Source organism: Pongo pygmaeus, chromosome 5 (genome assembly GCF_028885625.2).
Source record: "Pongo pygmaeus isolate AG05252 chromosome 5, NHGRI_mPonPyg2-v2.0_pri, whole genome shotgun sequence".
NCBI classification, from domain to species: Eukaryota; Metazoa; Chordata; class Mammalia; order Primates; family Hominidae; genus Pongo; species Pongo pygmaeus.
This window is the reverse complement of record NC_072378.2, coordinates 72,346,038-72,359,334: the sequence shown is the minus strand read 5'-3', so window position 1 is coordinate 72,359,334 and position 13,297 is coordinate 72,346,038. Positions and strand designations below refer to the sequence as shown.

Sequence of the window (13,297 nt, the reverse complement as noted above, 5' to 3'; positions counted from 1 at the left end):
CAAATGGAACAGATCTCTGATGTGCTCTTTGGTCTATCTGTTCTCTACCTTGGGCTTTGAAACGGTAACCTTAACATGAGCAATATGCTGCTAGAGCACAATTTGTATGCAAATGAATTCAGAGAGATTTATTACAGATTCAAAATGAGTTCTCCCTGATATTGCACTGAAAGACTTGATGATGTCTTAGCAACCTTAAGTACAAACTAGCCATCTGAAAGCAAAGGTGGGAAAAGCATCTGCCCCCTCTCTCAGGTTATATGAGTTGAAATCTTTCAGTTTCCACCTTCATGGTAGTAACAATTTTTTCATATTCAATATTTATTGCTGTAACATAATGAACCTCTGCTTATTAGGGCACGTAAACCATCTTACCGTTTTCCTCCTGCTTCTGTATACCCCTAGGCTTTACAGAAACAGTGAGCTGTTCCAGTTTATAGTTCATTCAAATAGCTCTAAGACTGTCAAATCTGATAATTTTGGGCAAAGTGAGTGGGTCAAAATAGTTGAAAATGAACCAAACTTTCAATCAGATGTGATTTGAGTGTACAGTGCTATAGTTTAGTTGTAATAGAAAGTATGAGAGCTTAAAAGGCTCAGAATAATTCTGATAAAAATATCTTCGGGTCTTTTTCCATTTTAAAGGGAATTGAGCAATTCTGTGTGGTTGAGGATTGACAGCATAATGGAAACAGAGCAAACTGCAGAATTTATCACCAGGTAACTGCATTAGCAGCAAAACTCATAATGCAGTCTGTTGGTTGAAAAGAGCATGAAGGAGCCTTCTATTTTCTTATGAGGTGCCATATGTTCATAGTTCTTGGCCAATTATATTTAGCTACTGCCAAATTACAGTTATTGGAAAATGCTCTCTACTCTATAGTCTTTCACAATATAATGAGAGGGCTCATAGATACTGACTCTTCTTATATAATTTGTTTATTAGCATAGATAAACATACTTAAAACTGCTTTCTAATATTGCCTTCTATTTATAATATATCTACAACACAAGATATTGCTGTGTAATAGTAATCCTGAACATTTCTATGTATTTCTAAGGATTGACTACATGTTAAATTGGTGGGCAAATGTTTCAGTAATCTTTGAAATTTTTATATTTCTCAGTAACTCTTTTTTAGATAGGATTTTTTTGTAGGATAAGATGCATAGTATAAATGTTATAGGCAGTTCTTATACAACATTCATGTACGTTCTTGTTCATGTTTCACTTACCAGGATCAAGAGGCAACTTGAGGCCAATTTTGTGTGCTCAGGGATGGTAGAAAACACTGACAAAATCAAGCAACCAAAGACAAGGAGAAAACTGTAAAACAACAAAAAAGAAAAATCTGATAAGAACCTTGCCTTATTATCACAGACTTAATTTCTTGCTTCAAATGAATAAAGCACCAGGCCCATTAAATTAGCACACATGAACTCATAAAAACTCTGGAAGGGACTAGCCATTTTGGATATTAAAATACAATATGATATACTGTGCAAATGGGGCTCCTCTGCAATTTTATTGATGAAAAAAAGGTTGTGTTTGTGGGTTTGTGTGTGTGGCACGCTGCATTTAAATGTTAGCATCTAAGAGTTTGTGAATTTCCCATACAACTTCCTTCCCAAACAACGATCCTGAGAGAGGCCCAGAAAGTATGTTCTTTCTCTCCTATCTGGGGAACCCACGCTGCAGTCACACTTTATTCAAAGGAGCCGAGTCTGTCTCCTGTTTGGCAACTTTACTAAACTATCAAGTGTCCTAATTGGTTGTTACTCAGCCACCGGATCATTTTCAGGGTCTGATATTGCTCATGGATTCTCATTTGCTATTCCTTTATATTATTAATAATAAGATCATATATTAATAATAAGAATAGAAAAGGAAGTGAATGATTTCCTCTGCTACCCATACACTTTCCATTTCCTTCTAGTCAAACTGCTGGATAAATGACTTCTCAGCTCTGTCTATTCATATTTAAGGATAAGGAACAGAAGTCAGGATCAGGCATTGTCTATCAATTAATCTACAGATATTTTTATTCCTACAAATGTGTAACTTCTACAATCAAGGAGGGAGCTGAGTTTCCAAGGAAAACGTCTACTAAAAGGGAAGGCTCTGTTTCAAAGTTGAAGTTACTTATTTTGAAAGGCAGTATTAAAAAAAAACCTGAGCTACTTGTTCTAGGCCGTATTTTTTACTTGTGTTCCTCTCTGGGAAATTCATATAGTAAGCTGTCTTAAAATACCAAGTTTCTATGCTCCTCTGGATGATGGTGAAGTTAGTCCCTGACTCCTCCTTGCTTCCCCTGAAAAGTCTTACAAGTCTTACCACCACACTTGATTGGAAGTTCCCAAAGGCCAGGGTTTGGGCACTATAGCCAGAGTTTGCCTAATTATGCCTACAGGACAAATCTGGCTCCTAATGCCTGTTTGTGTAAATAAAGTTTTATCAGCACACAGTCACAGTCATTCATTTATGTATTGTCTATGGCTGCTTTCATGCTATGATTGCAGAACTGAGTAGTTATAACAGGGACAGTAAGGCCCACAGAAATGTTTGTTGACCCCCGACTATTCAGGGGTCAATAGATGACCCCACTACATTTATTCCTTGTTTCTTTATATTTATCCCAACATGTTTTCTATGCTGATAATAATGGCTAACATTCATAGAGGGGTTCCTATAAGCTGGATACTGTGCTAAGCCCCTTTTAAATGCATTCTCCTCATTCTTACATTATCAATTATCTCTACGTTATCGCCAGCAATTTATGGAATAAAATTATTATAATCCCAATTTTACAGATATGAAAACTGAGAATTAACATTTGTAGCTTTTCCAAGGTTGTGTAGCAGAAAGAGAACCTAAGCACTGTGTAGTCTAAGCCTCTACGCAGTGTGCTGAATAAGCAACAGAGATGAGAATGGTGGTGGTATTCTCGGCTCAGGTAGACACTTCTCTATCTCCTCAAACTGAGGGGAAAGGGGTTGCCATTCTAAACAGAAGTCTCCAAAAGGAAAGATCCTGCTAGTGGAAAAAACCTAGTACACGATGTTAAGGATTCATCATGCTTTTTTATTTTTCATTTTTATTTTTTTAGAAATAGGGTCTTTCTCTGTTGACCAGGCTAGAGTGCAGTGGTGCATTCATAGCTCATTGTAACTTTAACCTTGAACTCCTAGGATTCAAGCCATCCTCCCACCTCAGCCTCCTGAGTAGCTGGGACTACAGGTGCAGGCCAGCAGGCCTGGCTAATTTTTTTTTAAAATTTTTTGTAGAGACAGGGTCTCACCATGTTGCTGAGGCTGGTCTCAAACTCCTGGCCTCAAGGGATCCTCCCACCTCAGCATCCCACAGTGTGTCTGGCATCATCCTACTTTTGATTCATGCATCTAATGATTCAGGATACTGTGGATTATATTTTAAGTTGGTCCTAATGGACTAAAATTTGCAAACTAGTGGTCAAAATCCAGTGCACCTACCTGACCCCCAAACTACAAATGAGAAAGTGAAATACAGGGATTACTAAGGTAGTTGGGAGGATGATGTGGCATCAGATGACAGTGATAGATGTTCTCCTCTGGTGAGGAGCCGTTATCTGGATATTCCCTCCCTTTCCCCACCAAGTCCAGGTTTACCAGAAAACACTTGGAAAAGCAAGCAGGGGATTATTTAATCATTAAGATGCTTTCCTCCTTCAAGAGCATCCCAATGGCAGTTTTATAATCTCTATGTCTGTGCTCAAAACACACCTTATTGCTAGTTCCTTCTTCATCAATATTTGAATGCTGTTTTAATTTAGCCTTGTACAGCTGGTAGCCTTTGGTACAGTGCCTTTTACAATGGTACTCAATACATGTTTTCAATTGTATTGAAATAATTCCTATGCAAAAAATGGATTTTCAGGAATGGTCTACAAATTCTTACCATTAGGAATTAAAATCTAGTGAGGTGGGCAAAGTGAACATATTGGATCAGAATGAAAGGCAGAGGCAGATAAGTGCTAAGAAAAATGCTACAGAGGCTGAAAGTGGGGAGGGATTCTATTTAGTTGGGAAAGGTGGGAGCACATCAAGAAGGGTTCCAAAAAAGAGATGGTATTTGAGATGGTCTTTGAAGGAAGAGTAAGGTTTCAACAAGAGAAATTTCTGGAGAAACACATCCTAAAAGGAGGGTACAAAATGTGAAAGGCAGCAAGTCAGAAAATGAATGAGGCAAACTATTTGCCTTTTGTTTCATGGAACAAGAATTATCAAAGTTTGCAGAACAGGATGAAACAGGTGGCTGAATTGGGAGTCTGGAGCTAAGTGGAGGAGAGGCTTGTAGGGCAGAATCTGCATTTAGTTCAGTAGAAAATGGGGAGCCATTGAAGATTTCTGGACAGGATAAAAGGGTCATCAGAGTTGCCTTCTGGGAAAATTAAGTTGGCAGCAGTGTGTATAGAATGGATCTGAGTAGTGAGAGGCAGGAACAAGGGTAACAGTGAATCCAGGTTAGGCTGTAAATGAACATAGTAGAAATGAGAATGGAGTAAACAGGGAGACTGAAGGGATGCTGTAAATTGGGGAGTGGAGTCTGGGAAGCGGGTGTGGTGGCTGGGAAGTCTGAGATGACTGTACAAGTTAGGAGAAGAAAAGTCAAAGTCAGAAGGAGAAACTGGTTTTGGGGAGAAGGGGATAAATCCAGTTTTAGACATTCACATGGAAATGTGGATTTAAATCTCGGGTACAAATTCTAGCTGGAGATATGGAAGTATTTTTTTTCCCCCTAGAAGAAGTAAATGTATGGAACATGTTATCCTGACAGTGCAGACCAAGCATATAAAGTTTTGGTAAATAAGCATAGAGGATATTCTAGAACGATTTATTTCATTTGGCAAATGACATCATGGAGAACAATGAACACATTCTGCTCTGAATTAGCTCTTGGTATCGTTGCCAGAGGCAGACTTTCTGGCTGGAGAAAACACTGAACTGACACAGAGTGACCCCTCTAAGGTGACAGTGTTCAGATGTTGGGCTGATTGGCAGTGACATAGTGGGGTTTGTGTGTGGGTTTGCTGACTCTATTGCTTCTGAGGATCCTGTGCACATGTATGCATGCTGAGTACTGACCATGACCCCAATGCACCTCTCTAGTGGTTGAATACAAGTAGAAGCAGTGGCAAGAGTCACTGGGCTCAGGCTACCCTAATGTAGAGTCCATGGTCCTCCAGGGGATCTGTGTGTAAAATTTAGGGGGTTGTGAACATAGAGGGGGAAAAATCATGTGTTTATCTTTCACTAACCATGGCAATAGATCATGATGGTATTAGCCGTACTTGTGAATTTGTTGCTCCCAAAAATTACAGATTTTAAAATTTCATTTTACAGTTGTAGATGAAACCATAATTGTTTCATCTTGAATATTGATTTTGCTCATCATTTCAAGATTATGTAGCTATTAGCCCCACTGCTAGGGGTTGTTTTTAATAAAGAAGCATATGCATTGCCATATTGCAAATTTGTGTAATGTTTTAATAATAGACTTCAACATAATTTTTCCTTTTGTAGTCACATATATTTGAGGAATGGTTCATAGTTTCCACAAGATTGCTGAAGGGCCCATGGCACACATAAAAATTAAGACATCTGTAATTGAGAATTGGTAAGACGGGGTTGGAAGAGGGCCCATTTTTGCACCTGTCAGCTTTATGATGAGTTTAAAAAATATGAATGTTTTTCCATGTATACATTAATCCTGAGGTATCATAAGATGGATATTCCTTCAAAATTAGTCTGGAACAGCTATTGGCCTTTATTTTGCCTGAAACAGTCATTTATATTTTGTTTCTGAGGAAATTCATTTTGATCTAGATCTTTCATCCAAAACTTATTTGGAAGGCACTGATTATTGTAAGAGAAAAAGAAGGAAATTTATAAAAAATTTAAATATTACCAACTCAAAGGACTCTATGTTTACTCAAGAAAACTATCATCAGCCTTTCTTGTGGGTTAATTAAGAATCAATTTGTCAGATTTAATTTGACAAAAAGCTTGACTTGGGAATCTCATGGGTGCTTGTATAACAGATGATGTCTAGCTTCCAGAACTAGTGCATCAAGCACAGATTCATTTAGCAAGAGTGAAAATGATGTGAAAATAAAACATTCAGAAAAGCTCTACTGAACGAACCATGGCAAGTTACCCTATTGGCATTCACACAAACACACAATCCCCAGATACTCACAAACAATTGTGAATGATGCAATGAAGAAAGGAGAAATGGAGCTGAGGTTTAAAGTAGACATCTCCCTGAACTTAGCATGATGCAACAGTCCAATCAACAGAGTAGGCTTTGCTGATTGAAGCAAACACACATTTCCACCTAGCAGGTGCTCTCTGCAAGCATTTTGGCAGACTGTAAGTGTTCCATGGCATAATGGCCCATGTAAGTTAGTTATACTCATTAAGAAAGTTTTGAAGGAGGGGAGATCTTAAATTTTTTTTTTTTTTTTGAGATGGAGTCTCGCTCTGTTGCCCAGGCTGGAGTGCAGTGGCGTGATCTCGACCTACTGCAAGCTCCACCTCCCAGGTTCACGCCATTCTCCTGCCTCAGCCTCCCGAGTAGCTGGGACTACAGGCACCCACCACCAAGCCCGGCTAATTTTTTTTGTATTTTTAGTAGACATGGGGTTTCACTGTGTTAGCCAGGATGGTCTCGATCTCCTGACCTCGTAATCCGCCCGCGTCAGCCTCCCAAAGTGCTGGGATTACAGGCATGAGCCACCGTGCCCGGCCCTTAAATGTTTTAAATGGAATGGAACCATGGGATTGAAATAAAAGATGCTAACAGGAAGAAGATATAGAATATTTTAAGAAAACAATTCTTCAGAAATAACTTCCAAAGGAAATTCAACCCTGCTTCTGACTTTTCATAAATTTTAAAGTACTGCTTTGATGAAGTATGATCTTCAGTGCTCTCACTGACCTTCAGTGATCTCAAGGGGACCTTGAAAGCATTTCATGAATTATGATGACTGGAGTGTGCATGCTGACATTAGAGACTATAGCTGACCCCACTGGCTGCCACAGCACTTTGCCTGGAGGACAGGCCACCTAATGAAATCAAAACTTCATCAGAAGAGGGAAGCACTGGAGTCATTTCTTTCTTCCAGCATCCTAAATTTACCTTTCTTTCTAAACTTGGTACTTTGCAAAATATCCTTTTTGCATAATGTTTCCATAAGAGAAGTGCATTTGGCACCTGAGATCTACCCAGAGCATGCCTCAGCTTCCATTGCAAAGCAATAAAAATTAAATATGACATTTTTGGTGTCTTTAACGGTGATTTGGAATAATTGATTAGAACACTACACGATTCTGCTTTTCAAGTGCAATGAATCTTAAATATTAACAAAGACCCTAATCAATAAATACTATCACTGAAATCTCTGTGAAGTTTTTTTTTTTGTTTTTTTTTTTTGAGACAGAGTCTTGCTCTGTCACCCAGGCTGGAGTGCAGTGATGCAATCTTGGCTCACTGCAAGCTCCGCCTTCCATATTCACACCATTCTCCTTCCTCAGCCTCCTGAGTAGCTGGGACTACAGGCGCCCATCACCATGCTTGGCTAATTTTTTTTTTTTTTGTATTTTTAGTAGAGATGGGGTTTCACCACTTTAGCCAGGATGGTCTCGATCTCCTGACCTCGTGATCTGCACGCCTCTACCTCCCAAAGTGCTAGGATTGCAGGCATGAGCCACCGTGCCCGGCCTGTGAAGTTTTAAAAATATCGTCATCAGCGAACAGTTTTTAAAGAATGAAATGTTGCATTTTACATGTGGGATGTTAAGAGGAAATTGGAGGATATGGGAAACTGTCGTTTCTGCTTGCTTAGAGTATTTCTTGAGGACTATGGCTAGGAGATGGCAACAGAACCCATAAACAGTTCAAGAGGTTTCCCTTAGAGCAGTCAGTGGACTCTGCATAGACAGACATGGAGCATGCCTTCTCATCCCAGGATCAGGGAATTCGTGTGGCCAGAAGGATTTCTGATTCAGTCTCCCTTTGAGGACAGGGATTATTTTTGAAACATCACTGATAGACAGTTGTGCAGTCTCTCTCTAAACCCCTCCAGAATCCAGGACCCTCCCATCATTTTACGGCGGCATAGCCCTGTTACAGACAGCTCTACCGTTGGAAATTGATTTTCTCCTGAGTTTGCTCTCCTTGTCTGGGACCTTTACTCCTTGGTCAGGATCTGGACCACAGCAGATGTGTGCTCCTTCCTCCCTAAGAGAGTTCTTCAGATGTTTGAGGTTGGTTTTATCATGACTTCCCTGTTGGTCTTCAGATTCAATATACCGAGCCCAGTTTGCTGTCTACTTTGCATATGAAATTATGTCCTGATGTCATTCTCCTTGTCACTGTTCTTTACGTTTGCCCAGTTTGTTGCTACATCCCTCAAAGTGGGACTCAGACTCATTCTCATTCTTCAGTGTAAGCAAAAGAATTGGCATTTAATCACCAACAGTAAATATCTGCATTGTCCATTCTTGCTGGGGAATACAGATTCAAACTTGATACTGCCCAGCTACAGCAAAAGTTTGGTTTCAAAAAAGACTGTCTCAAGGATATGCAATCACTTAATTTGTTGTACTTTTCCTACCACACCACAGGGCCTGGAGCAAAGCTGACCACTGGCAATCTGCGTACTTGGACCTTACTTCTTTGGTCCCTAAAGGAATTACTTTAACTAAACTGTATTGGATTTTCTGCTATTTCGTTAAGAAGGAGTAAAAAGCATTTAACCAGCTTACTGTATTTTAAGAATTTCTCCCTATTTCACATTGTATTTGCTCAACGAGGCATCCTGTGGGAAATTTCTCTCAGGATTTTATTGCAAGAAAAATCTATTAACACATTGCTTCTGGCAAAAGGGATGAAGTTTTAGGTTTTGGAGACTGTGATCTTTTAACATATTTGTTTCCGTGCCTTGGCTGTCAAGAGGCTCAAAGGTGAATTTGGGACCCACATTACAAATAGTAATAGTGTCCCAGATCCTTCTGGCATACATTTTTATGGATTGACTTCATTCCCAATTTCTTTGCACTGTTCTATCATTACCTTACTTTCACTGTATTATATCAATCACAAATATTTACAGACATTGTACCAGGAACTGGGAACTCAGGCATAGTCTGTGTCCTAACCAGGGCTTTCAGTTAAATGGGAAGACAAACTTTTGCTTATTTTTATCCACTTATACTACATATATTATGTAAGCAGCCACAGATGTTTTCTGCACGTTACAAGGTATTCAGGATATATTTGACCAAATAACAAAAGCCGTAAAGATGTGTTTTTGTCTATTACTACTCTTTCTTTGAAATGGGAGTATTCAATCTAAAGTTGCATTCTTTTTAAAAGAACTAAATGACACCATTGATTCAAATTGAACTTAAATGAAAATGAATAGATTTTGCTCACTTGGATTTCTGGAAAGTCTTTATATTTGTTACATTTACATATTACTATGGTAATCTTGATTCATTTATTCCTAGCATGAACTACCCACTCCCTAAACAAGAACCTCCTAATGTCTTACCCTTATCTTTCGGATTTCTTTACAAACACTATATCTTGACTCTGGAGCCCCCCTATCAGGTACCTCTTCTCCCAAGACTACTATCAACCTACCTGAATTTCTCTTTCTTTCCCTCAAAGATATTATAAAACACTTATCAGTGCTTTGCTGAAATCAAGACATTTTATCTACTGTATTCCCCTGATGTAGCAATCTGGTTAACCTATCAAAATAAGAAATAAGCATTATTAAGCATTATTTAATGTAATTTTTTTACTCTTGATGAACTTATGTTATTTTCTAGTAATGATAGTTGTTCTTTCCCTTTTTTCTTTTTTGAGATAGAGTTTCGCTCTTGTTGCCTAGGCTGGAGTGAAATGGCACAATCTCAGCTCACTGCAAACTCCACCTCCTGGGTTCAAGCGATTCTCCTGCCTCAGCCTCCCAAGTAACTGGGACTCCAGGCGTGCACCACCATGCCTGGCTAATTTTGCATTTTTAGTAGAGATGGGGCTTCACCATGTTGGTCAGGCTGGTCTTGAACTCCTGACCTGAAGTGATCCACTCGCCTCGGCCTCCCAAAGTGCTGGGATTACAGGCATGAGCCACTGTGCCTGGCCCTCAAATTTATTATAAATCATTTGCTTAATATTCTATCTAGAATATTTCTAGGAATTGTTATTGAGCTTATCAATATACAAAGCCCGGGGCCTCCTATTTTACTCCTTTTTGACACTCAGGATATTTTCTCTCTCTCTGGTCATTTGGCATTCATCACATTTTTTCAAGATTTATTAAAATTTATCATACTCCTGAACATAAATAAAAGCTAAAATATTATGAGAAATTATTAATGAAAGTTCTTCAGCTTCATCTCCAAATACTTTGATGCCTTATGATACAAATCTAAATGCAAAAATATGAACTCATTAATAGCCAACAGTTTTCCCATCTCATATTTTCACTGTTTCTTAATCATATTTTTAAAAATCCCTTTTAGTTTAAAAAAAGAAAATCATGCTTTTTTCCCCCAAGTTTTATTTTAGATACAGGGGGTACATCTACAGATTTGCTACATGGGTATTACACTCTGGTAGTCATCACAGTACCCAGTAGGTAGTTTTTTGACCCATGCCCCTCTCCTTCCCCTCCCCTCTAGTAGTCCGCAGTGTCTATTGTTCCCATGTTTACGACCGTGGGTACTTAACATTTAGCATCCACTTATAAGTAAGAACATCTGGTATTTGTTTTTTTGTTCCTGTACTAATTTGCTTAGGACTTTGGCCTCCAGTTCCATCCATGTTGGGACAAAGGACATTATTTCATTCTTTCGTTTGTTTGTTTTTAGTGGTTGGGTGATCCCAGGGCATTTTATTACTTTATCCCTGAACTTCCGTTGCCTCATCTATAAGATGCGGATAATAGTAGCACCCATTTCATAATTATGAAGATTAAACACATTAAGGAAAACACTAGTATGTGCCTAGCACCTGCTAAACACTCAACAAAGGTCATCTGTACACACTGATGTCTCAAACAGGGACGGAATGTTTAACACAGAAAACAGGAGGTTTTAGCCACTCACTTGTTCTCCTGGCTCCCCAAACATGAGCTGCCTCTCCCCAGTTCATCCAAGCCCATCAAGATAGTTGTCCTTGTCCTTGTCCTTAGTCTCCACAGGTGTTCAATGTGAGCCAACTGTCAGATGGCTTTCATCAGCACAACTGAATAACCCATTTATGCCTAGTGTTCCATTATTGGAACGCTAAGTTTATGGGAGTTATTTATATCCTACTGCTCAAGGTCATCACCAAGATCTGATTTTTCACACACAAAAAAACTTGTAATCTCCAGCATAAATGGGATAATCAAAGCAATTGTGGCAGTTTTGAGGGGACAAAACTCTAGAGTTTAATCTTCCAGCTTGACTAACTTGGAAACGTTCCTATGAATATAAAAGATCTTGTTGGGGGCGGTGGAGAAGCAGAGACCGGCTCCGCGGCTGTACTTCCAGCTCATGGCCTGGTCACAGTCCTGCTGCAGATTCTGCTGCAGGCTGTCGGCCGCCTTCTTGCTGAGGGCTATGTTGGACCTTGCAATCATGCTGGGGGTCAGGGAGGGGGTGGCGGCTGAACGAAGGGGACAGGTTTTTGAAGCCACCCGTAAGTTTGAGAAACTTCAGTTTCTGTTCCTCGTTCTCAAAACCAGCAGTATCCCACTGGCCAAACTAGGTTCCTGTCCACTTCCTGGTTTCAGAAGCTTCCGTTTTGCCTGACTCTCGATCGATCTGTCCTTGTAAGGCCTTTCGCCTCACCTGGTCTATGTGTGCCTCGTCCATGTTGCCTTTCTTTTCCAACACCACCTCTAAGTCCGTGTCTGTTTCCTCCTTCCAAGGGTCTTTTGCTGTCCCACTCTCTTTCCTCTTGTTCTTTTTCTTCCTTTTCAGAGCCGGCTCCTCAATGATTGGCTGCTCTACCTTCTTGGACTTCATCTTTTTCTTCGCGGGGGCCTTAGGGCCATCTCCTTTGGGGATGGATGTATTCTGGAGCCTCAACTTTGGCTTCTTTTTACTTCCTTTCCTAGGGCTGCTCTCCATGGACCTGGAGGGCTTGGAGTGGCCTGGGAGGGCGTCTCCCTCCTGGTGGATTTTTTTTTCTTCTTCTTCACCTTCCCACTGTACTCCCTGGGGCTCTTCTGCTTCCAAGGCTGCCTGTTCCTCACCCTTCTTCCCCACTGAGCAAGTGTCCACAGCATCCCCAGCCTCGCAGAACCAAGGGTTCTGGACTGAGAGGGCTGTGGGATCCTGGGCCCCCTTTGTTTCCTTCTTGTGTATTTTGAGCTTCTTGCCAACTCTGGTTTCCTCTTCACCCTGTCTGGGGTCTGGGGAAGTTTTCACCCCAGAGGCATGGAACATGGCTGGAGGTGACTTCTTTTTCTTCTCCTCACAGAGGAACTCCAAATGGCCAAGCACCTGCTTCCTGGGGCTGGGTGACTTCTCTGGCCGTCTGGCACGCAGTGTGGTGTCAGGTTCTACGTGTTCCTCGCAAAGGGTGCTGACACCCTTCTTTTTCTTATTTTCTTCACTAGAGGCATCTCAGGTGCCTTCCCTTGGACCACACTCTTAGAGGGGGATGTGGCACTTATAGGAGAAACATTGGCAAAGTAATCATCATTGTTTAAAATTGAGTATTGAGTCTCTGGTTCTTTGACCACTTTCTTCTTTTTCTTCTCTGGGAGCCCAGGGCCCAGGTCTGCTTTGTGTGTCTTGGTGATCATTCTGATGGGCCAAACTTCCCCACCTCCACATGAGAGCCTGCTCCACGGTGACCCCAATTTCATTCTTTTTTATGGCTGTGTAGTATTCCATGGTGTATGTGTTCCACATTTTCTTTTTCTTTCTTTCTTTCTTTCTTTCTTTCTTTCTTTCTTTCTTTCTTTTCTTTCTTTTCTTTCTTTCTTTTTTTCTTTTGAGATGGAGTCTCACACTGTCACCCAGGCTGGAGTGCAATGGTGCAATCTCGGCTCACTGCACCTTCTGCCTGCCGGGTTCAAGCGATTCTCCTGCCTCAGCCTCCCGAGTAGCTAGGATTACAGGTGCCCACCACAAGGCCCAGTTAATTTTTTGTATTTTTAGTAGAAACGGGGTTTCACCATGTTGGCCAGGCTGGTCTTGAACTCCTGACCTCATGATTCACCTGCTTTGACCTCCCAAAGTGCTGGGATTAC

At 40.5% G+C, this 13,297-nt stretch overlaps 1 protein-coding gene and 1 pseudogene across 3 annotated transcripts in view; both read right to left on the bottom strand.

Moving 5' to 3' along the window:
* Positions 1–13,297, bottom strand: part of KCNQ5 (potassium voltage-gated channel subfamily Q member 5) — a 592,520-nt gene that overhangs the window by 197,746 nt on the left and 381,477 nt on the right. For all 3 annotated transcript variants that reach the window (XM_054490399.2, XM_054490397.2, XM_054490398.2), the window contains exon 2: positions 1,236–1,326. In XM_054490399.2, the coding sequence (XP_054346374.1) occupies positions 1,236–1,326 (91 nt within the window). The remainder of the gene's footprint in view (positions 1–1,235; positions 1,327–13,297) is intronic.
* On the bottom strand, positions 11,483–13,086 carry LOC129037967 (lysine-rich nucleolar protein 1-like; annotated as a pseudogene).